This window comes from Arvicola amphibius, chromosome 1 (assembly GCF_903992535.2).
Source record: "Arvicola amphibius chromosome 1, mArvAmp1.2, whole genome shotgun sequence".
NCBI classification, from domain to species: Eukaryota; Metazoa; Chordata; class Mammalia; order Rodentia; family Cricetidae; genus Arvicola; species Arvicola amphibius.
Window position 1 is genome coordinate 136,036,314 of NC_052047.1, and position 26,172 is coordinate 136,062,485.

At 46.6% G+C, this 26,172-nt stretch overlaps 1 protein-coding gene across 1 annotated transcript in view; it reads right to left on the reverse strand.

The window, feature by feature from the left end:
- Positions 1–26,172, reverse strand: part of Adam12 (ADAM metallopeptidase domain 12) — a 224,963-nt gene that overhangs the window by 41,568 nt on the left and 157,223 nt on the right. The window contains exon 11 of the mRNA XM_042054216.1: positions 5,245–5,422. Within this exon, the coding sequence (XP_041910150.1) occupies positions 5,245–5,422 (178 nt within the window). The remainder of the gene's footprint in view (positions 1–5,244; positions 5,423–26,172) is intronic.

The window sequence follows — 26,172 nt, forward strand, 5'->3', positions numbered from 1 at the left end:
CCTCCCCTCCCTTCCCCTCTCCTCCCTTCCCCTCCCCTTCCTCCCCCCTCCCTTCCTCCCTCCCTCCCTCCTCCCTTCTTCCCTTCCTCTCTTCCTCCCTCCCTCCTTCCCTCCCTTTCCTTTTTGGCCACTCTCCCCCTCCCTGCCTTCTTTTCTCCTTTCTCTCTTCTTCCTTTTCTCTTATACTATTTTTTTTAAATCAAGCCCAAGAACTCATGGATGCAAGGCAAGAACTTTACCAACTGGGCCATATCCTCAGCTGAAGGGGAAGCCCAGCCAATCACCTTGTTTGTAAGGCGTGTCCTCCTTAGGCTAATATTTACTTAGAAAATCTTGCGGGCCTGCGGCCCACCTGCTCTTTGTTTTCCTGTGCTCCTCGCTGGAACCTTGGATTTGTAAGTTCCCTTTTCTTTATTAAAGCTGAATATTATATATATATTAAAGCTAGCCTGGTTAATCATAACTGCCGATCAACCACGCCCCTTCACTCAGCCTTCTTTCTTGTTTTAGGAGCTAAGGTCTTTCTTTGTGGGCCTGGCTGGCATGGTACTTGCTTTTTAGACAGGCTGGCCCCAACCCTTGGTGGGTGTTCCTCCAGTAACTGAGGACTGGAGGATTGTGCTACCACACCGGCCTGAGCTTGCCCATTTTCAGGGGACCAAAACACACACAAATTGAGCTGTTTTATCCCTTCTGAAATAGAAGTGAAGAAGAAATTCAACTCCTTTAGAGACAGTGCACCATGTGAGCTCACAGCTTTCTAACAGAGACAGGGATCAACACCCTTTGCCTGTCTTAGCGGAAGGCCTGCACCCACTTGTGTAGCCAATCCCCGAAGCCCATGAACTTTAGAGCTTCCTGGAAGCTTGGAATTTGTGCGATTTAGAAGAAAATGTCACAGAATGCTTAATGCCGCACAAGACCTCAACATTCTTTAATTTTTGATGTATTCTAATAAACTTACACCTTGCCAGCCAGCATGAAGCTAATCGTGTCCATGTCTAATGGTATAGTAGGTTACTCCTGAAAAATATCTCTCATGAATGAATTTCTTCTCAGTCTTATAGATGTAATTAATTAATCTGCCAGTAATTGGGAAGATGTAGGGCGCCCCTAGACACCTGCTCAGCATCCACTGTGGAGCCCCACCGACCGATCTCTCACGCAGTGTTTACGTTTGCTCCTACCATGCATACTTCCAAAGTTGTTAAATTTTAAATCCGCTTGAGGACTTTGTAAACATCCGGGACATGTAATGTACACAGTAAGATAAAGCTGCCAACCAGAAGTCAGTGCGGCGGCTTTCATGACAGGGAGGGTTTTCAGCTTATGGGCTTACAGCTCTATACAAGTTTAGAAATGTTTTCCCCCTTAAGGATCCCATTAATTGCATCTTGGACCAGTGCCCCCGGGTGTGCAGCAGCACCGCTTGGCTTGCTGTGGTCTCAGTGACTTCCGGAATGTTATAGGAGCTGAACTGGAGACTTCCTTGCAATGCCGAGTTAAAGCAGTCATCTGATATGTGGGTCTAACACACTTGTGAGGGCTCCTCCTGACACCCCTCAAATCACTTGTAATGTAAGCAGCAGCCCCAATGGGAAGGTAGCCAAGTGGAAGGACTTCAAAGGGGATCCATCACGTGAGAAAGATAATGACGTTTAAAAGAAGTGCGAGGGACTGGTATCCTCTTGACTCTCAATGGGATGGGGCAGCGTTCCCAGCCTTGTGAGTTGGAAGGGTGAGCAGGTCATCAGGGAATCCTTAATACCTTCTACCAGAAGGTAAAAACAATTTTTTAACTACCTCAATTCTATTTATGTACTACCGTATTTTACAGAAGAGACCAATTCCTAACTCTCTAAAATCTATTTCTGTATTACCGGATTTCACAGAAGAGACAAATTTCTTGCCTATTGGTGCATTTACTATTTTAGTAGTCAGCAGAGAAGCAACAGAACCAATGAATGTCAGGTCTCCAAATAAAAAGAATAACAAAGCTATTGAAGACCGTGTACAAGGACCAAACAGCCTTTCTTGGGCTGTGGGAAGCAGATGGAGATTCTTGGTCAGTGTGAGCTACAGTGCACTCTCCTAGATACGATGGGGCTTCTGGCAGTGAGGGAGCACAGGCTTGTTCTAGCTGCATGCTGGTGTATGTCACACTGATCTGCCATTCCCTGCGTTTGGTGTGATTAGCAACAGAAGGAGTGTCTGCAGGACCTGGGTACGGGGGACCAGAAAAAAGAGCCCAGGTAATAGGTTTGAATGGAAGTCTTGGGCAAAGAAGCTTGGTGTCCTTGTAAGCCTAACACAGCCTGGGGTTGTCTGAGGAGGGAGACTCAGTCAAGGGATTTCCAAGATCAGACTGGGCATGTCTGTAGGGGGTTGTCTTGACTGTGAGTTGATTTAGGAAGGTCCAGCTCACTGTGGATAGTGCCCATTCCAGGTAGTTCTGGGCTGGAAAGGGAAGCTGTCTGAGCATGGGCCTGAGGGTAAGCCCACAGGGTGCTCCTCCCTGGTTTCTGCTTCTGTTTCTCTTGCTTGAGTTCCTACCCTGATTCCCTTCAATGATGAAGTGTGACCTGGAAATGTAAGCGGAGGAAATCCTTTCCTCCCAAGTTAGTTTTGGTCAGAATGTTTTAGCACAGGAAGAGATCGAAACTAGGACACATGGCTAGGTGCAATTGACATCTGAACCTAGACTTAAAACATAAAAAAAATACGTTAATATGACACTCACAAGTGAGGCAAAAGGTTCACTATGATGTTAGAAGATTTCTAGGGAGGAAGAGCTTCAGATGAGGAGAAGGGAGTTTTCTTAAAATACCAAGAAACCCCTTTATGAAAAAAGGAGAAACCTAACCATAGAAATACCAAGCTGGGGACTACATGCAAGCAGATTTTGGCTTTATCTTAATGAGGAGTTTGTCACAATCAACATTGCCCCACAGTGTAGTGAGGTCCCTGGAGAGAGATCAAGCACCTGTCCATGGCTGTGGGATTCTTCTGTGGAGATGGAGGAGCATGGCGCGAGTAGCTGGCAATAGGAAGGCAGGGATCCCCTGTTACGCCAGTGCTGGTGGTGAGGATGCTGGGGCAGTGCTGGTGGTGAGGATGCTGAGGATGTTGGGTGATGGTCAGGATGTAGTGATAGCAATGGTGATGCTGCTGGTAGGGACACTGGTGTGGCAGCGATGGTGAGCGGGGTGGTGGTACAGGTATGTTGGAGGTAGGAATGGCAGTGTAGGGATGGTGGCGGGGAGAGGATGAACATGGCAGCGATGGCACTTGTGGGCACAGCGACAGTGGCGGATGCTAATGAAGGCAGATGGGGCGAATAACTGCCAGTGGAGTCATTCCAAATCCCAGCGTTCATGATTCCAGGAAGAACCATCCGATTTACTTGCATTAATAAATAATTATAAGGCATTCAGATCAAAGACAAACCATCTTAAGTCAACATGGCCTCTCCTGAGACATGTGGGTAATTTAAACTAATTGGGTTGTTTCTTTAAGCAATTAACAAGGCCTCCAAGGGACTTTTCTCCTTTGTACACGCTATCCCAGGATGGCTTCACTTTTCCCTTTGCTAATCCTGAAGCCATTCGGTAAGACTATAATTAGGACTTGTTCCTAGCCGGCAACTGCTCCCTGCTCACTGTGAGCAAAATTAACCACCGCTGTGGACAAGGCCATTATCATGGATAAGTTCTGAGTTTGTCAAGGACACAAAACTATTTCTGTCTCTCCTCACTCCATCTGATTACCCCTACCCCCAAGTGCTGTGCATTTTCTCTCAGAACCTGTGAGAGTGGGAGCATTCCCGCTGGCACAGAGCCTCCTTGGGGACTTGGAGACAGGCTATGATAAAGATTCTATTATTCCTGGGATGAGCACAGGAATATATGAGCTGCTTCAGCTTCCTGTCCCGGCTTTCTTCGTTTCCTGGGCACGGCATTCCCAAGGAGCCCTCTGAGATGCTGGTTTCTTGAGCCATTGTTAAGCCCACCTATGGACTTGCCTCAGACCTGTCTCCCACGCTGGCTTGCATATGTCCTCATGGAAGGAGCCCCATCCTAGTTGCTCTGCAAACCCTTGGCTTTGATTTACTCCAAATACCATCTCCTCCAAGTTGTGTGTGGGGCACTTGCCATGCAAGCCTAGGGCCTAGCGGGACTTAGGAGCCCTTAGAAGCTAGACTCGCACGCTAGGTAGTAGTGTTCTCTTTGTTTTCTTTAGCAAGACTATTCAGGGAGGGGAAAATGACTTACATGTTTTATGTTTACCAGCTTTATCTTGGGCCTATACAAATGAGAAACTTCCCAGAGATTGGTGGGAAAGCAGGGTTCAATAAGCTTACTGCTGGTTGCAAATGCTGGCTGCTTTTACTTGTTGCTTCCGAGAACTAACAAGCTGAACGGCTGGATCCTCTGGAGCCTCAGCAGTGCACACAGAGGAGGCTGAAGAACAATCTCAGCTAGACAGAAAGTGCTCAGCTCAATGCTGCTTATCCACACTTCCTGTACACGGCAGGCTTTGCAAAGAGAAAGGCCTGGGATTTAGGAACCCTCAAAAGCTAGACTCCCAGGGCTTTGCTTTCCAAGAAACTCTGAGCTAACTGCCTTTTATTGTTCTCATCCTCAACACCCTAAGAATGGAAGCACCCTTCAACAGAGGAGAATGCACTCCCTTGTTAAAACCTAGAGATACAGCCAACTCTGTACATGGCTAACGCTCCAGAAAGCCACCCACAATGGGGAGCTTGTCCAAGGTAGCCATATGGGACTTTTCCAGAGGATCTCTATTATAGCAGCATCCACACTACCAACTCATTATCTCCCTCTCCTCCCCCAAGCGTGTGTAGGCCAGAGATCAACATCAAGTATCCTTGCTCCAATTCACCACTTTTTTTTTGGGGGGGGGGAGTGGCGGCTAAGGTCTCTCACTGGGACTTCTAGGGTTCAGCCATTGGATGAGGCTGACTGGCTGGTATGTTTCTGGGATCTGCACAGCTCTGCCTCTCCAGTGCTGGGACTGCAGGTACACAGCACCCCACCCAGCTTTTCCACGCGGGCTTTTAGGGCTCAGGTTTTCCCAGCTGCACGGCAAGCCCTTTACCAAGTGAGCTATCTCTCTAGTCTTTCGCCCATTTCCAGCATGTTCATTTTGCGGCCTGAGCTCGCCCGAGCTCCCCCTCCTCCCCGGCAGAGGCAGCAGTAGGCACCACAGAGAGGGTCCCCTTACCTCTGGTTCCCCACAGTCACACTCTTCGCCCTCTTCCACGTAGCCATTTCCACACTTCCGGCCCCCAAAGGCCTGCTTGACCTCTGGCAGGTTGAAGAGGCACATCCCCATCCCCTTCTCCAGGCTAGCCTCCAGGTCCTTCCTGCTACAGCTGCTGAACACCATGGGGAACGGGAACCTGGGAAGGAAAGGCCTCAGTGAGTCACAGGCCCCAGTGGCCTTCTTTGCCCTCAGGGGCTTTGGCTCAGGATGCCTTCTGGTAGTGATGTACAGCTGCTCACAGCTATGTCAATGAACAGAGTTTGCTTAAACGCAGTCAGAGGAGGCACTGTCAAGACAGTCCTGGCATTCATTCCCGTACGGTAAGGAAGAAGGGCCTTGTCAAAAGAGAAGGGATCTTCTGATTGTTTCTTAGCAATAGCTTTGGACGTAGTCATATCACAGTGCTATTAATAGTTCTTCAGGGAGGTTGTATTAGTTACTTTTCTATTGCTGTGATAAAACACTGTGACCAAGGCAACCTATAAAAGAAATCATTTTAATTGGGCTTATGGTTTCAGAGGGTTAGAGCCCATAAAGGTGGAGTAAGGGTGTGATGGCAGGAACAGCTGAGAGCTCCCATCTGGATCCAAAGGCAGGAGGTAGAGAGAGGTAAAGGGAGGGAGAGAGAGAGAGGGAGGAGAGGAGAGACAGACAGAGACAGAGAGACAGATGGAGACAGTCTGGGAATGGCAAGCATGTTCTATACCTCAAAGCCCACCCCCAGTGACACACCTCTTCCAACAAGGCCACACCTTCTAATCCTTCCCAAACAGTTCCACCAACTGGGGACCAACTAGGCAAACTATGAACCTACTGAGGCCATTCTTAGCCAAACCACCCCAGAGGTGATGCTGTAGAAAATGAAGTCTTAGGGTCTAGAATTTATATCAAAGACATATATCATGTCTTTATTGGTATATGCAAAGAGGATAATGGAACACATGATGGTGCTTATTGGCTCCATGGGTCCAGGGGACATGTGGTCTGTCCTACCATAGATCAGGTTGGTATTGGCATTCATGCCTGTGAAGAACAAGCCACTGTCTTTCCCTGGCACTGTTCTAAGCAAATGGAGGTGGTTTAGAAATACAGGGCTTGCTCTTGCCTTTTGAGAAGCAAAATGAACGAAAATTTATTCATAAATTCCAGGGCTACAAAGGGTGTGGTGTGGTCAGTCAGAGTACTGGTCCCTTTCTGTGGTCTAGAGAAGCTGTCCAGGCACTTGGTACCCATGTGACTAATTCTTGGCAGTAAGTTGCACACAGAAGCGGCGCTGGTGTTGAACTGACTATTCATCCCTTATGACTTCCCTCCCCTCTCTCCAATGACCAAGAGCTGGAGGAGCTGCATGTGGTACCCGCTCCTGATTCCCAGAGAGAGAGAAAAACCTAGAGCTCCCGAGTGTTCACTGGGATGGAGACACCATGTGAGCTACAGAGAACTGGGAACCCTTTCCTACAGCAGCTGGGGTTATGGATATGGGTTAGCGAGTCCCCAGGGGTCATATGCTACAAATGTGGCTCCAGTGAGCTGTGGCTAGGAGGTAAGGGGCCTTGCACAAGTGGGGCCTCCTGGAAGGTGGGGTGCCACCACCAGAAGGAAAGGAGCTCCTGAAAGACCCTGGCTAGTTCTCACTAGAATGAGACATCAAAAGAATAAGCTTGCCTCCAGAATCAGTCTTGCTTCCTGTCTTGCCACGTGACTACTTCCTCTTGTGTGCTTTTTGCCACTGTGATACTTTTTGCCACGAGGCCTGCACCAGGGTAACACCGATATTGACACCATTCCTCTGAACAAGCTCTAAACTATATGCCGAATAAACCTCTTTTCTTTATGTACTATGTACCCTCAAACATTTTGTGATAGCAACAGAACACACACTAATATAGTTGCCCAACACAGAGCATACCATTCTCTCTTACACGAGCATTTTTCTGATCTCTTGAAGCATTGAAGACAAGGACAGGCCTGCCAGAAACCTCGAAGGTTTTATGACTGAGCGAAGAAGCAAGCCTACTGTCCAGCATGCCCAGGCGTACCTCCCCATGAGACAGTTGCAGGATGACGTTCTTGTTGGATTTCAATCAGCTGGCCAGGCTGACACAAGCAGCTACATCTCCCTAAATATGGCAGAGAAACCGCCACATCATGACTTAGTTTGGTAACATTTCTGGGTCCAGAAGGTTCATGCGGCCAAGCTGATGACACCATCCCTCTGCCCCCTCCCCCATCGCTCACTCTTAGGTTAACTGGAGTATAAGTCAAACCACAAATAAGCAAATGAAGTCGAGTTTGGCTCTGCCGGATGGGAAAGATAAGTTGAGACTGACGAGCAGGGCTGTGGCAGAGTTCCCTTGGGACTCTCATTAAGTCTCCTTGCAGATAGAATATCGCTGGTATCAAAATAATGCAGGAAAGCTCCAACGAACAACAGAGTTTCATTTTAGAAAGGTTTGGTGTGGAAGAGACCAGGGCATTACACAAGGCGCTGAGGGCAGCTCTCCTTTGCAAAGAAGCTTGGCTCAGGACCAGTTCAGGCCTTTTCTTCCTTTTGAGAGCACACTTCCCTGAGGATGCTGGGGCCCACAGTTCATTCTTTGACATACATAGTTAGGTACTGTGGTGACATACTGTGACCAGCTCCCTCCAGAGGAGACCACTCTCTGGAGAGTGCCCAAGTCAATTAGAAAAGACTCCCGGAAAAGTTGAGGGTGACGAAGAAGAGCCAGAGTGTGTTGCAGAGATGGCTCGGTTGGTAAAGAGCTCACAATACAAGTGGGGGGACCTCAGGTCAGATCCCCAGAACCTATATGAAGCAGTAGTATGTGCCTTTAGTCCAGTATGCCCATGATAAGAAGGGAGGCAGAGACAAAAGAGCCTGTGGGCCAGGTAGCCTGTGCTCAGTAGACAGCCAAGTGATCCTGTTTCAAACAAGGTGGCAAGTAAGGACCAAGACTCATGGTTGTCCTGACTTTCAGACATCAATTCCTTAGGGTGCCTCTGTTGGAACCACAAAACCTCACTGTCCCCTGAGATACCAGGTAAGGTTTTAATAAAGTTGCTGACCCTGAGGGGTCACTAACACACTCCACAGTGGTCACCTTTACCCCAAAGCCTTGGCATCCTGGCCTTTCTAGTCTAGCTCGATAAAACTCCCACAGACTTCTGGCCATGGCCCCATGCATCTCCTCCAACCTGGGGTCTTTTGGCCGTCTCCAGTGCCAATAACCCTTCCTCAAGTCATTTTTCCTTTTGTTTGGTACCAGGTGGTAACCAGGCATGGCAGGCAAATGCTCTAACCCTGATCCACTTGACAGAGAGCCCTGATAACATCCCCATCTATGGTACAGTTCTTTGGAGGACAGAGATGGGGCTGAGGGACATTTTCTGCCTGGACACAGTTTTTCCTGATTCATCTTTTTGTGATTTCTCCTGGAAAGGACCATTGACTATTTCATTCTGATGGATTATTCTTGAACCTTCTTTGGGCAGTTAGGGGGAAGAAAAGCAATGTGACCCTATCATGCAGTGATTCTGAAAATATTCCACACTGAGGAGGTATCAGGCTTATTGCAGACTTTGAGGCAGAGAAGTGCAACACACACACACACACACACACACACAGAGAGAGAGAGAGAGAGAGAGAGAGAGAGAGAGAGAGAGAGAGAGAGAGAGAGAGGTTTGTTCCAGCACACAGAGAGGTAAGGACATCCGGGAACAAAGTAAGCCCATTACAAAGGAAGATATTGAAGAGAATAAGTAGCGGAGATGCACACTGTGCTAGGGGAGAGGGTAGATCCCCCAAGGAGAGCTCCCTGTGAAGGGAGAAAATGAGCCACTCCAAAGGGCAAGATGAAAAGAACGTGAACACATGCTGTAACGGGCGCCATGGGAACGGGTGACAGTTACTCTTGGTGGAATATCCATCACTGAAAAAGTACATACACACATTTAGAAGCAGCTCCTTCTCCAGAAAAGCACCCCCAGCCAGTGCTTGTCATTCATAGCCAAGGACAAAGTCCTGCTATGGTGAGAAGACACCAGAGTGTCCTTACTCATGGTGCCTTGCCAGTCTGTTTTACAAATACATTCTCTCATCTCTTCAGGCAACGAGGATGACATGGGCCAGCCTGCCAGAAACCCAGAGGGTTTTTTGACATCATGAGGAGGAAGGCCTGGTGTCTCGCATGTCCAGGAGTTACCTCCCCATAGAGACATTTAGAGGATGACAATATAATGTCACAGCGTCGACTGAGGCACTTTCCTTTTCCCAACTTTCAGCCGACTACATTTTCCCTAAGCCACTAAGGTGCTTAGTGGACTAATGTTTAGCGCTAAGAAAGCATCAAAACTTAAAGCTGATGGACCCTGACCTCCACTCCCCACACAGAATTTAATAATCTGAAGTTCTTTCAGGTCTCAGAAGAGAAGGGATATTGAACAGAACCAGAATATTAGATTGTTCTCATTACAATCCTATTCTGATCTACACGTATCAGAATAATTTTTCTACCTCACAGGACCATTGAGTGCTTAGCACCAAGAACTACTGGTTCATGCGGTCATGAGTTCCTTGATTATTAGTATGAACGACCGGCCAATGAACCCCGAGTCCGGCTTAGAATCTGCTCTCGGTGGCCTTAGCATCCACAGCAGGGCCACTGATGGAGGCTGTCAGTGTGGTTTAGCCATACTAGGGAACCAATGCTCAGAATGCTCAGCAAGGACACGAGCGTCCCTGCCTCCCGGCCTGCTGCCTTGGAACTTTCTCTGATGGCAGACGGCTGATCTGGAAGCTAGTTTCCCAACTTCCAGTTATTTCCTCACCCATTTGCAAAGCTATAGTGATATTTCATTTGTATTTTTAATGAATAAAGCTTGTCTGAAGTTCAGAGCGCAAAACAGTTGCACCGACCAGCCTTACAGACCAGACAGTGGTGACACACACCTTTAATCCCAGTGACCACACTAGTTTGCCATAGAAACTGGGTGGTAGTCATGCACGTCTTTAATCCCATCCCTAGAGAGGAATATAAGACAGGAGGAGACAGATCTCAGACATAGTTTCATCCTGAGATTCTAGGAGGCAGGATCGCCATTTTGGACTGAGGTAGATGTAAGAGCAAGTGGCTGGATGTTTTGCTTTTCTGACCTTTAGGTTGAACCCCAATTTCTGTCTCTGGGTTGTTTTTCACCGTGCTACAGGAAGTAGTTTGCAGCTGTTCATCCTACTCTGAACTGAGGAGATGACAATCCAGACATGGCCGGAGTACTGCCCAGAGTTATTCAGGATGAAGTCTTGCCAAGTCCCTTTCCTAGCTGACTTCCTCACGCCTCCTCCATCTTTCCAACCATTTCTCTATGCTCTGTAGGATTCCCAGGAAATGGTCCTAGAATTAGGGTACATGGTTATTTGTGACACATATTGGGGGGGGGACCACGGGTTAATTCTGTCAACTGATCATTGTTTTGCCTGGCATAATATTCCCATTACAAGGTGATAAATTTACTAGTCACTGACTGGATATTTGTCTAACCATCCATTCAAAGCAATCCCAGGAGAACATTGTCCCCATTTGCAAAGGGATGCCTTTCTAGCGAGGGGCTGACAGGCGCTGGGCTTGAGCAAGTCTCTGATTCCACGTTCTGTGATTAAACACTGCCGTTACCCGCAGTCCCTGTGGTGAGTGACTAAAAGGTAGCCAGCGATCAGCATACACTTGATGCCCAGCCTCAGAGGCTAGAACCCAACCTGCCTACACCCCGACATGTGCCTAGGCAGTGCTTCCCAGGGTGTGGTCTAGGAGCCACAGCGTTAACATTGCATAAGGAGTGCAACTCCCAGGCCCTGGCCAGACCCACGGAGTCGGGTGATGAAGGAGGGTCCCAGCACCCGCGTCCTCCCAGGGGCGCAGATTACTGGATACAAAATTCCCAACACGGAAAATTCACCTTTTAAAGTCACTTTAAATTTACCATTCAGTGATCCTTGGTTCACATGCAACCTTGTAGAACCACAGTCGGTTTGTACTTCCGGAGCATTCTCTTTTTTACTATCCTAGCTCTCTTCAGCTGCCAACTCGACATGGCTTCGGGTCATCTGAGGGAGTTTTCATAGGGGGATTGCCCAGATCGCCCTGCCCTGTGACCATGCTTGTGGGAGGTCATCTTGATTATGATTCACGTGGGTGGGCTCAGCCCACTGTGGGCAGCATCATCCCTAGACAGGTAAACATGAGCTTTATGAGAAAGGAGGCTGACCACGAGCCAGTAGTGGGTGCTCCTTTCTAGTTCCTGCCTTGACTTATCTCAAATGTGGACTGTTATCCTCTCCTCTCCCAAATGGCGTTGTGTCAAGAGTGTTCTATCGGAGCCACAGGCAAGCAAAGCAGAACCAGCGCTCACACCCACGGCTGTACCGTAGTCACTTGTGTTCGTTGCCTGGAGGAAGCGGCCCACACTGTGACCCCTTGTGCAGCTGGTTCCTTCCCTTAGCCTAGTGCTTCAAGGCTTATCCACACCGTAGCATGCATCAGCCCAACATCCCTTTCTGGGGCTCAAGGATTGTTCCACGGTAAGACAGCACTATATCAGGTTATCACTAGATGGCACAAGAGAGGCCAGTTTATGCTTGAAAATTCCTCGCCTAAGATGGGGGCTCATGTCCTAAGAATACCGAGTGGAGCAACCCATACCTACTGGTGTCACTACAGGAGCACAGTGTAGGTTCCTCAGAGTGCAACCTTCTTATGCTCTGCTTTGATGCCATTCCGGTAGACACCATGGTGCCATTTTCTGAGAAACACTGGGCAGCATTTGGAAGACCTTATTTGGTTTTGGGCATGGACTTAAACTTCCCTAAGTATCTGCCTGTCTCAAGACAAACCCAAACCTGGAATGAGTTTGAAAATATTAAGAATCACAGCAACATTGGCGTAATTAAGCACATTCATTAACCCTAGCACTTGGGAGGCAGAGACAGGTGGATCTCTGTGAGTACAAGATCAGCCTGGTCTACGTAGTAAGTTCCAGGAGAGCCAAGAAGACTACATAGAAAGATCCTATCTCAAAAAGAGAACAAAATATAACTTCAGTAATACTTGGGTTTTTGTGCTGCATGCAAATTAGGTGCAAGGTGGTGTCGGTAAACAGAGAGATACTCCCTTCCACTTGCTCTGAGAGCCAGCATCCTAATTCTGTGTTCCTCTCACCTGTATTTTGGCTTTCTTACTCAGTAGCCTTATTCCCTGGAGCTCCACTGAAGAGAGCACCAAACTGGGCTCTCTTTTTGTAGCTTTTTGTGACATCAAAGATCTTGCTTAGTCCATCGTACGTATTTAAGCACACAAGTTTGTTTCTTCCATAGCCCTTGGCAAACTCATCACAGTACACCATTTAATACATTTAATAAATTATCCCCCAATACGCCGGGTCAGCAGCTAATTGAACTGACAGACAGCAATGGCAGACTTGAGCAAAGCAATAAAAGTGGCGAAATTACTCGGAAAAGAAGCCATTTCACACGCTTCTATCCCTGGGCACAAGAACACTTTAAAATAATTATACCTGAGACCCAGAAAGGAGAGCTGCTTTCAGATCAGCGCGGAGAATTTATCTCAGACACCGCAGCCATCCTGCTGAGGTTCCCGCTCAGAAATGACCTCTTTTGTTAGACGCATTCACCTTTTTCTCTAATATTTAACCACCAGGCACACTGGGGGCGAGCTTACCACACTGAATGCAAGGTTAGACGTAAAGAGAGAATGAAGTGGAAAGGTGAGTGACTTGTAGGAAAATAAAAGCCCACGACTCTTCAGAGAGAGGAAGTCACTAAGGGCTTCTCACTGTACAGACAGGCACGGCTTAATATCCAGCCGTCTCCGAACTGCCAAGTCAAACAGGATTAGGAACAACTTTGGCTTTGAGAAGGTCTGCAGCCAGAAAAGCCTTTTCTTGTTCGAGCCTATTGTGCGCTTTGTGGCTGTATTCTTGGGGTGACTCACACTTGGCCAATTTATCAAACCTGACAGAAGTCAGGAGTTATCTGCCTCATGAAAGCTCTCTGGGAACTGTTAGGCAACAACCACTTTTCCAGTAAAAATCAGGCTTCCAAGCCAAGCTGCTGGGAGGAGGCTGATTTCAGGGGCAGCAGGTTTTATGGTTCCCCGTGGCTCTGTTGTATCTCTGGTCATTTGGTTCAGTCTCTCAGTTCCCGACTTCAGTTTAGAGATGAAGCAGTGAGGAAGGATGAGGAAGGGACCATCTCAGGCCCTGGATGAGCATAGCTCAGACACAACACAACTGTGTGATGGAGAAAGCCAGCTTTGGGGAAATGCAGTGGGAAGCAACCCACATTTATTTCTTTTTTTTAAATTTATTTATTTATTTATCATGTATACAATATTCTGTCTGTGTGTATGCCTGCAGGCCAGAAGAGGGCACCAGACCACATTACAGATGGTTGTGAGCCACCATGTGGTTGCTGGGAATTGAACTCAGGACCTTTGGAAGAGCAGGCAATGCTCTTAACCTCTGAGACATCTCTCCAGCCCCCACATTTATCTCTTTAAACTGACTGAAAAAAAACTAGAAGAAAACATAGAATATCTTACATGATATAGGTGGAAGAAAGACTTCCTGAACAGGACTCCATTTGCCCAAGAATTAAGGTCAGCAATTAACAAGTGGGACCTCAAAAAAATTAAAAAAGCTTTTTCACAAGTAAAGAGACAATTAATCAAGTGAAGAGGAAGCCTGCCGAATGAGAGATCATCTTTGTCAGCAATACATCTGGCACAGGATTAACATCTAGAATATATAAAGAACTCATAAAACCAAGACTCAATCCCCACAACCCCAATCCATTCATAAAGTGGTCTACAGATCCGAACAAAGAGGTCTTAAAAGAAGAAATATCTCAAAATTATTTGTCGCCCTTAGGAATTAGGGGAATACAAATCAAAATCAAACCACTTTGAGATTGCATCTCACCCTAATCAGAATGGCAAAGAGCAACAAAAACAACCAACAATAAATGATGAGGAGAATGTGGGGGGGGGTACCCCCACTTATTGTTGGTGGGATGGGAAACTTGCTTCTTGTGGATAAACAGTGTGGATAATTCTCAAAAAGCTGAAAAAATAAATCTACCATATGATCCAGCTATACCATTCCTTGGCTTGTTCCCAAAGGACGCAACATCCTACTTCACGGATACTTGCTCAGCCTTGTTCATTGCTGCTCTTTTCACAATAGCTAGGGCATGGAAACAAACCAAATGTCCTTCAGCTGGCAACCGGAGGATGAACATGTGGTACATCTACACTATGGGAGACTATTCAGCTGTAAGGAAAAAAAATGGAATCATGAACTTGGCAGGTAAATTAGATGGAACTACAAAAGATCATTTTGGGCAAAGTAACCCAGACCCAGAAAGACAAGCGTCATAAGCTTTCTCTCATCTGTGGTTCCTAACCCCAAGGCTTCAGATGTGAGGATACAACATGGAGGACTGCCAGAACCAGGAGAGTAAAAGGGGCCGGGGGGGGGGTCAGCAATAGAGAGGGGCATAGCAGGTTACGCGATCTGAAAAAGGAAATGGACAAAACAGGGTGTGTTTTTACTTGAGGGAGGAAAGATGCCAATACAAAAGGAGATGGAGGGAGGAGAGTAAGGAAAGGAATCATAGTAGTACCTACCTAAGATTGCATTCATATAAATCCATGTATACACATGTACAGATATAGTTTAAATGATGTTATCCTGCTTGGGCTGACAGAGCTTCCCCCAGTAGCTATAGACTAAAAATACCAGGCATAATAACCTCCCTTTGAGTTGTTGGTCAGGGGAGTCCAAGAGACCCCCCCCCCAAATGATATGGGCTTTTGCTGCTTCCCTTGATTGCCTCCCAGAGGTCAAGGATAAGTAGTTAAAGACACCGTACACTTCAGATATTCCACTTTGGACACAAGACCTAGAGGACCCAAGCTGGATTTGACTTGAAAGTCTTCTCCCTAAAGACAAGTTTTCATAGTAGCAGAAGGAGATATGAACCTTGCAAGGGAGAGAGGCGACCAATGGTCTACTCAGTGATGGTGCCTATGAACTACAGTGATGATCAGCATGCCAACCCCAAGGCTAAAATGGTGCGCTCACATCTAGGTGGACATAGGACTGTTCAACAAGAGCAGACCTGGTACTGGAAACCTAGGCATCTATCTGGGGCTAGTGAGGTCATGGATCTTGGAGGAGAACCCACATCTGCCACTTTACTAAATTAACATGCAATTCCTACCTGCATTCTAAATATTTGTCCTTGGACCCACAGATAAGTGTAGCTCTCGCTGCTCATCAAAGGCCTCTCTCTTTGCAACACACAGGGACCCTTACAGAAACCACAACTGGCCAAAAGCAGAGAGTAAGTGACTGTGGAGTTCCCAGACGCATTCCATATGTGTCCAACACAATCCTGCACCCAAAGGTCAGGGAACATTTTAGAAGAGGGGGCAGAAAGAGCGTAGGAGTCAAGAGGACAGAAAATCATCCGTGAGATTATGTCTTCTACAAATGATAGGGAAGCTCCACCTATGATTCCTCAATAATATGGCTGCCTAAATAAGACCTGAAAGAGGATGAGCCAATCAACATACTAACATGGAGGGGGAAAATCTCAAGGGGACCCACTACAGGCAATTAATATACCCTGGGAGTGGCATCATCCAACCAACCAACCAACCAACCAACCAAGCAACCAACCAACCAACCAACCAAGCAACCAACCAACCAACCAACCAACCACCAATCATCTAACTTAGTTAGGGTTTCTATTGCTATGAAGAGATACCATGGCTGTGGCAACTCTTACAAAGGAAAAAAATTTAATGGAGTAGCTTACAGTTTCAGAGGTTTAGTCCATTATTATCATGATGGGACATAGTGACATTCAGGCAGACATGGTGCTGGAGCCGAGAGTCCTACATCTTGATCAGCAGGCAACAGGAAGTGAACTGAGACACTGGGTGTGGCTTGAGCATATCTGTATAAACCCTTCACCTCCATGTACAGCACATACGTGCAATCAAGTGGGCCCTTGAGTCGGGCTGGCTGGCAATGTTGGCACCCCTGGGCGATCGGCCTTGTCTTCAATTCTGCAGTCTGATGAGATTGCCATGCAGCTTGTGGGGACCACCAAGGTTCATGGCCTGTCTTCCTTCCTCCTCATTCTTAAGGGACTTAGAAATGCTGACAACACTCATCCTTGGCTCAGTAAACCCCCTTGTTGATACCCCATGAGTCAAATTCCATTACTGTGGCTTTTCAGCTGAAGAAACTGGAGTTCAGAGAGGTGAAGCATCTTACCAGGATCACAGTGAAGCAGAGCTGGAACTGAATTCAGGGTTTCTGAACAGAAGTCCACTGTATTCGTTCCCTAGGCCTCTAATTAGGACAGCTTGCTCCGGGGGAGGGGGAGCACATGAGCTGAGTCCATTCTGCTACCTGATGGTGTATGGCTGGATACGAAGAACACTGGCTCAGAGGATGGACTGGAACTGCATCTTTATATTTTTGCAAGAATAGCAGTGACTTCATCTGAACTGATGCTGACCCAGTGGGTCTTGCAGATGGGCTACAGAAGGCTAAGGAACACACAGGCTGGGGTGATGGCCCCAGAATGTCCTCACCTCAGTAAGACATGGCTGTGGTTAATAGAAAGCACCTGGGACACGGAATGGCTCCATCTGCAGAACATTATTGTTCATGGGCTAAACATGAGAACTTTAACCTCTGATCCTCCTCTCTGGAACCTAATTAAGAGTGTGAATCCAATTCCTCAGAAATTGAGTAAAGGCACACTAACTGTGCTGTGGTGACGTAAGCCACGCATGGGAGGCTTCTGGACGCTACCACTGTGGGTTTCTCACTTCTGCACTGAGTAGACGTTTCCACTAGGAGCAAATCTTGAAAGCTGAGAGCCCACAGGCAGGGACGGGTGGCATTCAGACTGAAGGAACCTCTCTTCTTGGTTGGTTCTGCAGAAGCCCTGTGTCAGGTGAGCTGCTTAGTGTTTGGTTAAATGGAAAGGCTGCTGCTTGTAGGGCTTTCCAAGGCTGGGCGCTGACAGACATAAACAGGCGCTGTGCTTAATGAGAGATGATTTATACACCTCAGGTAAGAGGTCTTTTTCTGCTGCTGCACCCAACACACCTGCACAACCCACGCTTATAACAAGGAAGGTGCATCTCATCAGACCTGTTGAGTAAAACCGCCACAACAGAGAACTCTGAACCCAGGCTAGGGCAGGAATCAGCACACATCCTGTTCTGGCCCCACTGGGCAGCTCTTGCAGGGGTCACCACCAGGGATTACAGGAATGGTGAGAGGAAGAGCTGGAGGCTCCAAAGCTCACTGGCACCTGGTGAGGGGCAAGGGGCTGGGCTGACAGGTAGAAATGGAGCCTGACCAGGCAGGGCCTGTGTCCTCCCTGATTTGCAGTCTTCTCATCTGTGAGATGGAGCTGAGTGTGTGTCTGTGTTCTAAGGCCATGACAACAACACAAGAAAGACACCAGATGAGTGTAGAGTCAGGGAGAGGCCAGGTGGGGGTGTCTCTTCATATGTTCTAGAACTCTAACACTGTACATGTTTTCTGACATGCCTCCAGGAAAAGCCCCACTGGGAAGACCCTACATTCTGCAAAGCAAACTGCTCTCATCTCCCTAGTCTCCACAGAGTGCACGCAGAATGGCAACGGGCCTGGCCTCCCCATCCTGTGTGTTTACTTGACTCTTTAAGTTTGTTTTAAAGTTTTCCTATTGATTATATTGAGTCTGTTCTTGTAAGCTATTGTAATCCCTCTGTATAAAGACATGGTGCACACACGCACAAAAGGCAAATGGAAGTGGTGCCAATGCTAGGTTTGATAAAGTGATGATTAGACAGGTTTTTCCTCTAGAGAGTTAGTCATTAAAATATGAAACAATGATTGTGTTTTAATTGTCACACATCGATTCATCTACTCATCCAATTATTAACTATCAACTCATCCATCCATTATCCAACACCCTTCCACCAACCTACCCATCAATCCAAACAGCCATTCATACCCCTATCCGCCCAACCATCCACCAACTGCCAACCCACCCACCTTTTCCTCATCAATCCACCCACCTCTTCATCCATCCAGTCACCCACCTATCCACTCACCCATTCATCTATCTGCTCACCCATCTCTCCCCACACCTAGCCATCCGCAAACTCTCTACTCACCCATCCATCCATCTACCCATCTGTCTATATCCATGTACCTACCCCAACCCATCGAGATGCTTACCACCCACCCATCAATCCATTCTCCAATACATCCACCCACCCTCCCATCCAGGAAACACTTATTGGTTCTAGTACATGCTGGGCACTGTTCTAGGTGCTGGGGATTCAGCAATGGATAAAGCAAGTATCTGATCTCATGTGGCAGATGAGAATCTTATGGTTCCTTCCGGATGGCATAATTACAGAGAGGCCCAGAAGTAACTTGTGCCTTTACATACAAGCCCTTGTACTACTTTCTAGAAACAGGAGGAAGCCATGTGGGGTATAGGCATGGGAGGGAATGGGGTTAGGGAGAGCTTCAGCTGTAATGTCTTTACTAATAAAGTTAAGATTAAAGAGGCCGTGACAGAAAATAACTCTGCCGTAGTGATGTAATTTGAAGAAGTTTTGCAGAGCAGTTTTAAAATGGGGCTGTCTTCTGCCTCCCAGAAGTTGCACAGGGACACTGCTTTGTCCTAGGAAGACCTTTGTCCTAACATAAAGTCCAAATATGGCCAAGGCTACTTTCATGTGGCAAACATACTAGGAGGTGACTCAGCTTTAGATCCCGGGGCTTCTGCTTGGATGGGTCAGAAACTTTGTGACTTGGTGGACATCGGAGCGTCAGTTCTCCTAGTTTGAAAACAGACACTCTTGTGTCTTCTTCACTGACCCGGGACAGCACAGGTGCCCTCCACTTTCGGTGTCACTTGCCCTGGACTGGATACTCAAGGAGCAATGCTTTCAAAGTGTCCAGCCCAAGAGAAGAGGACGATTCTGCCATGCCCTGGGACCATCATATAGTATTCGAAGTCTGAATTAATAGCTGATAAACCCCTTTCCTTTCCAGTAAGCTGCATCTCCTTACCCAGGCAGTAAGCAAGAGAGAGAGTGCTGTATGCTAATGAGGTCTAGAGTGCTGTATGCTAATGAGGTCTAGAGTGCTGTATGCTAATGAGGTCTAGAGTGCTGTATGCTAATGAGGTCTAGAGTGCTGTATGCTAATGAGGTCTAGAGTGCTGTATGCTAATGAGGTCTAGAGTGCTGTATGCTAATGAGGTCTAGAGTGCTGTATGCTAATGAGGTCTAGAGTGCTGTATGCTAATGAGGTCTAGAGTGCTGTATGCTAATGAGGTCTAGAGTGCTGTATGCTAATGAGGTCTAGAGTGCTGTATGCTAATGAGGTCTAGAGTGCTGTGTGCTAATGAGGTCTAGAGTGCTGTATGCTAATGAGGTCTAGAGTGCTGTATGCTAATGAGGTCTAGAGTGCTGTATGCTAATGAGGTCTAGAGTGCTGTATGCTAATGAGGTCTAGAGTGCTGTATGCTAATGAGGTCTAGAGTGCTGTATGCTAATGAGGTCTAGAGTGCTGTATGCTAATGAGGTCTAGAGTGCTGTATGCTAATGAGGTCTAGAGTGCTGTATGCTAATGAGGTCTAGAGTGCGGTATGCTAATGAGGTCTTCTTGCCCTGTTTATATTCCTGCCAGGCCATCATCTCCTAAACTACAGTCAGGATGTAGCCAACTCTAGGATGCTAGCTGGATAATTAAATTGATTTTGACCAGTAATATTTCATCTTCCTGGAGCCCCCCTTTGCCATTAAGGCTTTTTCTTTCTTTTTTTTCCCCTGGATAAAGATTTCCATCCTTTATCCCACTACTTTGAGAAAAACGATACGGATTTGATTAAACTTTTCACCGAGGAAAAAAACAAAAAACAAAAAAACCCCTCCCCCCCAAACCTGCCCTCCTCAAATGAGATGATTCAGAGAAATAAGTGCCTTCAACTCCATCTTTGCAAATCCCTGCACGTCCAGAGTGTTCCAAGATCGCACACAGCTGCTCAGAGTTCAGCAGGGGGTAGATTTGGATGGTGTGTGTATTCTGCGTGGATGACTCTTGGGCTCTGTACATCTTATCAGTCTCTGGGAGCTTTCACAGGAAACCACTATTCATTCCACCCCCTTGACATGCATTTTCAGACACATCCTTTCAAAGAGAAATTCCATTTTAGCACGAGACGAGCTGGAGATGCTCAGGGAGAGGACAGCTTGACTTCTGCTCAATCCCCTGAAGGCTCAGCCTGGCCTTTGCTCCCAGATGCATTTTCAGCTTACCCCCTTCCAACTTCAGTTTCCTGCTCACACGGAATGAAATTATCGGCCATTCTTATGAAGATTGAAGTGTGGTACCATGGTTGAGTTTAAAGATGTCTCTTTATCTCTTAGAGCAGTGGTTCTCAGCCCAGGGGTCTGGAACCCCACAGAGGTCACCTATCAGATATTCTGCATATCAGATATTTACATAGACTGGACCAATAAAAAAAATCCCCTCGCCATATAATAATCAAAACGCAAAGCATACAGAATAAGGAAAGAATATTAAGAGCTGCAAAGGAAAAAGGTCAAGTAACATATAAAGGCAGACCTATCAGAATTACACCCAACTTTTCAATAGAAACCACGAAAGCCAGAAGGTCCTGGACAGATGTGCTGCAGATACTAAGAGACCCATGGACACAACCCAGGCTACTATACCCAGCAAAGCTTTCAATCACCATCAGTGGAGAAAACAAGATATTCCATGACAAAACAATACCTATCCATAAATACAGCCCTACAGAAAGTACTAGAAGGAAAACTCCAACCCAAGGGAGCTAACTGTACCCACTAAAACACAGGCAACAGATAACCTCACACCAGCAAACCCCACAGGAGGGAAACACATAAACACTACCACCGAAAAATAACAGGAATCTACAATCATGGTCATTAATATCTATTAATATCAATGGACTCAATTCACCTATAAAAAGACACAGGCTAAGAGAAGGGATGCAAAAGGAGGATCCATCCTTCTGCTGTATACAAGAGACACACCTAAACCTCAAGGACAAACATTACCTCAGAGTAAAGGGTTGGGAAAAGATTTCCCAATTAAATGGACCTAAGAAACAAGTTAATGTTTAACAAAATAGATTTCAAACTAAAATCAATCAGAAGAGATGGAGAAGAACACTTTATACTCATAACAGGAACAATTCATCAAGATGAAGTCTCGATCCTGAACATCTACGCCCTAAATACAAGAGCACCCACATATTTAAAAGAAAGATTACTAAAGTTTAAATCACACATCAAACTTCAACACTCCACTCTCACCACTGGACAGGTCAGCCCGACAGAAACTTAACAGAGAAATAAAGGAACTACAGATGTCATGAATCAAATGGACTTAACAGACATCTACAGATCATTTCACCCAAACACAAAAGAATATACCTTCTTCTCAGCATCTCATGGAACCTCCTCTAAAACCGACTCAGTAACAAAGCAAACCTCAACAGATACAAATAAATTGGAATAACCCCCTGTGTCTTATCGGAGCAGCATGGTTTAAAGTTAGAATTTAACAACAATACTACTCTCAGAAAGCCTACAAACTCATGGAAATTGAACAGTGAACTATTGAACTACCCCTGGGTCAAGGAAGAAATAAAGAAGTTAAAGACTTCCTAGAACTCAATGAAAATGAAGGCACAACATACCCAAATCTATGGGATACTATGAAAGCAGTGCTAAGAGGAAAGTTCATAGCACTAAGTCCCCACATAAAGAAAGTGGAGAAATCAGATATTTACATTACAGTTCATAACAGTAACAAAATTACAGTTATGAAGTAGCAAAGAAATAATTTTATGGCTGGGGGTCACCACAACACGAGGAGCTGTATTAAAGGGCTGCAGCATTATGAAGGTTGAGAACCACTGTCTTAGATGAACATACAAGTCCCTACAGATGGATGCTATGGTACCCAGGTCAGCTCAGACAGAGTAAAGAAGATGCTCATTGATGAGACCCTCCCATACCTACAGAACCTTCCAATCAGAATTCTGCCCCTTTCAACTTGCCTGTCTCTCCACTACAATGAATGCCAGTTCTCGAAATCAAGGATCCTACCATCCGTGCGCACGCACATGCATGTGCGAATGTGTGTGCATGGATGAGTGTGTATGAATGTATGTGGGGAGGCCAGAGGTCAACACTGGGTGTTTTCCTCAAACAGTCTCCAACTTACTTCACTTCTTTCACGGAACCTAAGCTTGCTAATTGATTTGACTAGCAAGTTAGAAAGCCCCAGGGGTCTCACTGGACTGGGATTACAGGTACCCAACGCTGTGCTCAAATCTTGTATGTGGGTACTGGGGACCCAAACTCAGGTCCCCAATACTTGTGCAGCAAATATATTACTGACTGAGCCATCTCTCCAGCCCACTTGGTTGTTTATAATCAACATATCTTAATTAGAAATAATAGGTTTCATTATGACATTTTCATATGTGTACATATTTTAATCATTTTACCCCCTTCATCTTTTGCCCCTGGCACCCACTGTCCCCCACTCTTCCCTGCTAGCTTCTCTTGTACTTTCACGTTTTCTTTTTGCTGCTGGTTTAGTGACCCAGGGAGTTTCACCAGGGTGGCTTATGGGAGCATTGGTGAAGGTCATCAGTAGATAGACCACTAGGGAAAATGCCTTTCCTTCCCTCATTGACTTTGTCAATTACTTAGATAAAACTCAGGGAGGGGTGGGCCCTATAAGCCTCTCCTCACTCCATGTGCAGGAGTGTGGTTGGGCCCTTCAGTGTGCAGATTTTGTGCAGGCAATCACAGCTACAGTGCCTTTAAGAGTCAAACAGCTATTCCATGCTCAGAAGGCAGCATTATTTACCATTCCCCTAGCTTCCTCCTGCTCCTTCAATTCTTTCTGCTTCTTTTTTTTTTTTTTGTGTCAGTGTTCCCTGAACTTCAGAGAGGCTGATGTCGATGTCTCACTTGAGTTGAGCATCGATGGGTCACTTGCTTCCAGCACTTGACTAGCTGCAAGGCTCCAACCTGCAGGGGTTTTGTTGCCTGGTTTTTACATCTCTCTCTACCACTATAATACAAACCCCCCTCAGCACCCCCCCCCCCCCCCACTCTGGGCTTTGGTGATTAATTCACCCGCTTGCTTAGGAAGTTGCTTTCTATCTGAGAAAATTAAAAACACCACTCTCTGGACAGGGATGTGGGATCATAATGGGAACCACACAGATATGAGTCTGTCCTGCTATGGGTGTATACCCAACATCCATCAAAGAGCATAATGTGTGGCCAATTCCAATGCATTCCTCCCAGACTGCCTAAGTGCCTAGCTCTCAATAATTTTTTTTTAATAAAAATTAGAGGAATCAGTGGCTCTATTTTTGAACATAAATCTTAACATTCCACTGTAGCAAGTTACATTTACTATCATGCTAACTCCCAATGTGTTCTTGCCACTCCGATATCCTTATTCCAATGAATGCAGCACACTCAACCCAGGAAGACCAAGAGCTGCAAGGATCGTCTTAATGGATGGATGCTGCCGAGTTTAACTCCTACACAATCCCCACCCCCAGACTTCACATACAAAGAGTAATTTCCAAGGCAGGTCTTATATGCTCAGTCTCCAAAGACATAAAACACAAGGCACTTGCAGGCTCCCGGTAATTAATGAGACAAGCCCCAGGGAAACTCCCCCCAGCTAGAGCTGCCTCGCGCAAGGAAATCAGGCACCCTGGTTTGTACAGGACCCTGTTCTATGCTTGTGTTTGCAGGGCTCCCAGTCCCACATGTCAGGGTCGAGGGTTGGGCCATGATTTTAGAGTTAGGATACAGGCATACTGTGTGCAGGGAAAACCAGGGACTCTACAGGACACACCTGTAAGTCCATTTCTGGTATTTATGTCTTTTTGATTCTGAGCTCTTATGATCAAATCTGCCCATTAATCTATCTCTTTCTGAGTTTCCTTCAGGTTCAGACTTCAACTAACTAGCATTTCTGATACTAGTCTTCCATGGGTCAGTCAGTAGGGTGGAAGAAATTAGAGAAAGGTTGGTGTTTGGATGAGTTTAAACCCAGAAGTCCTTCCTATAGTGCTGTGGGAATTCTGAGAAAGGTCCAACTTCTGTGCTTGCTGTTCCTGTGAACTAAATGACACCATACTCCTTTGTCTTTGGGAGTGATTTATAGTTTACAGAGGCAAATGATCTCATTTAACCCACTTCCCCTCTTCTCCCAGGGACCCCATGAGGCAAGGGAACCACCACTATGAGATAATGCTGGAACAGCCTGGGAAATTCCACCATAGGTGATGGATGATGGGGGATTGTCTGGGCTCCGTGGCTTTCCCCCCACTCTGGGCTTTTGTGATTAATTCACCCACTTGCTTAGGAAGTTGCTTTCCATCTGAGAAAATTAAAAACACCACTCTCTGGACAGGGATGTGGGATCATAACGGAGAACCAAATAGAAAAAGGTTTACACAAAAACACAAGCTCAGCAAAAGAGAAAACTCTGACATTGCTAATAAGGAATAAATCAGGATAAAGGCCATTAGCAAGCCCCTGGTGTGTGTGGGAAGTCCTCAAAATGTTTTGCTGAGCTCTTAACAATATCATTTCTACCTGAGGTGTTCAGATATCTCTAGGGTAATTTGGCTTGCACTACTCAGCACTGCCATGGACACCTGCCAGCGAGAAAGACCTCACACAAAACCCCCAGAGTGCCAGAAAGCATGCCTGCAAATGCATGTGATCTTTCGGGCTGTAGGGTCTTCCTCAGCTGAGCACTCCCGAAACAGTGCTTCCTATTCAAGAGGATGAGTGGGTGGCGGGCTGGCTGGGAGGCAGGGGAGACATACAGATAGATCTATGCATTTTGCCAACAAGGCTCACAAAGGCCCAGGGATTTGCTTCTCTGCCTGTGTGCACGAGAACCATTGATTGGGCCATTGGGTCAGAACTGGGATGACATGGTTTCTTCAATCTAGTCTCAACTTAGACTGTCCTCTTCCATTTTCTTTGATCAAAAATGAGAAAGCACGAGCTATGTCAGCCGGCAACGCACTTGGTCAGCGGGGACCCTTCCTGGAGGTGTGTGGGTAGATGTATTAGTGTCTGCGGGATAATCAGGGGAATGAGGCGTGGAGATCATTTGCTCTGTCCTCTGAAGGAGTTCCTCAAGAATGAGAAGACACAAAGACCACCCTGCGGCAGGCCAGCTCCCACCAGCTCAACCTTGACCCACTCCACACGCTCCCCGGGAGGTTGGCCCTATCTAGGCCCCAGGGATAGTGAGACAGAAGGTGCATACGGGCCTCAGACCAACCTCATACCCCCCAGCAGTGGCTCCTGGCCCTAAATGCCCAGCTGGCTCTTCCTCTCTTTCAGGGTTTGTATACAGAGAACGTTATATTTCAGTGGGGCCAAACTTCCTTTCAGAGAATACCACTTGGCAGTCTCTAGCAGGCACATTCAGCCTTGTGACATGGTGACAGGATGTCATCTAGAAAGTTCACGCTTGAGAACTGCACAACTGAGTTGCAACAATAAAATTGCATAAGAGATATCTCATCCTGTTTTAGGTGGGTATACAATTTTGTGTCGAGTCAAATTCATCTCTATTTTAGGTTGCATGTAGCCTGTGGGCCAAGGGTGGGCCATGCCAAGGGCTCCCCGATAGTGTGGTTTTAAACTCTCTTCGCCTTCAGTCAGT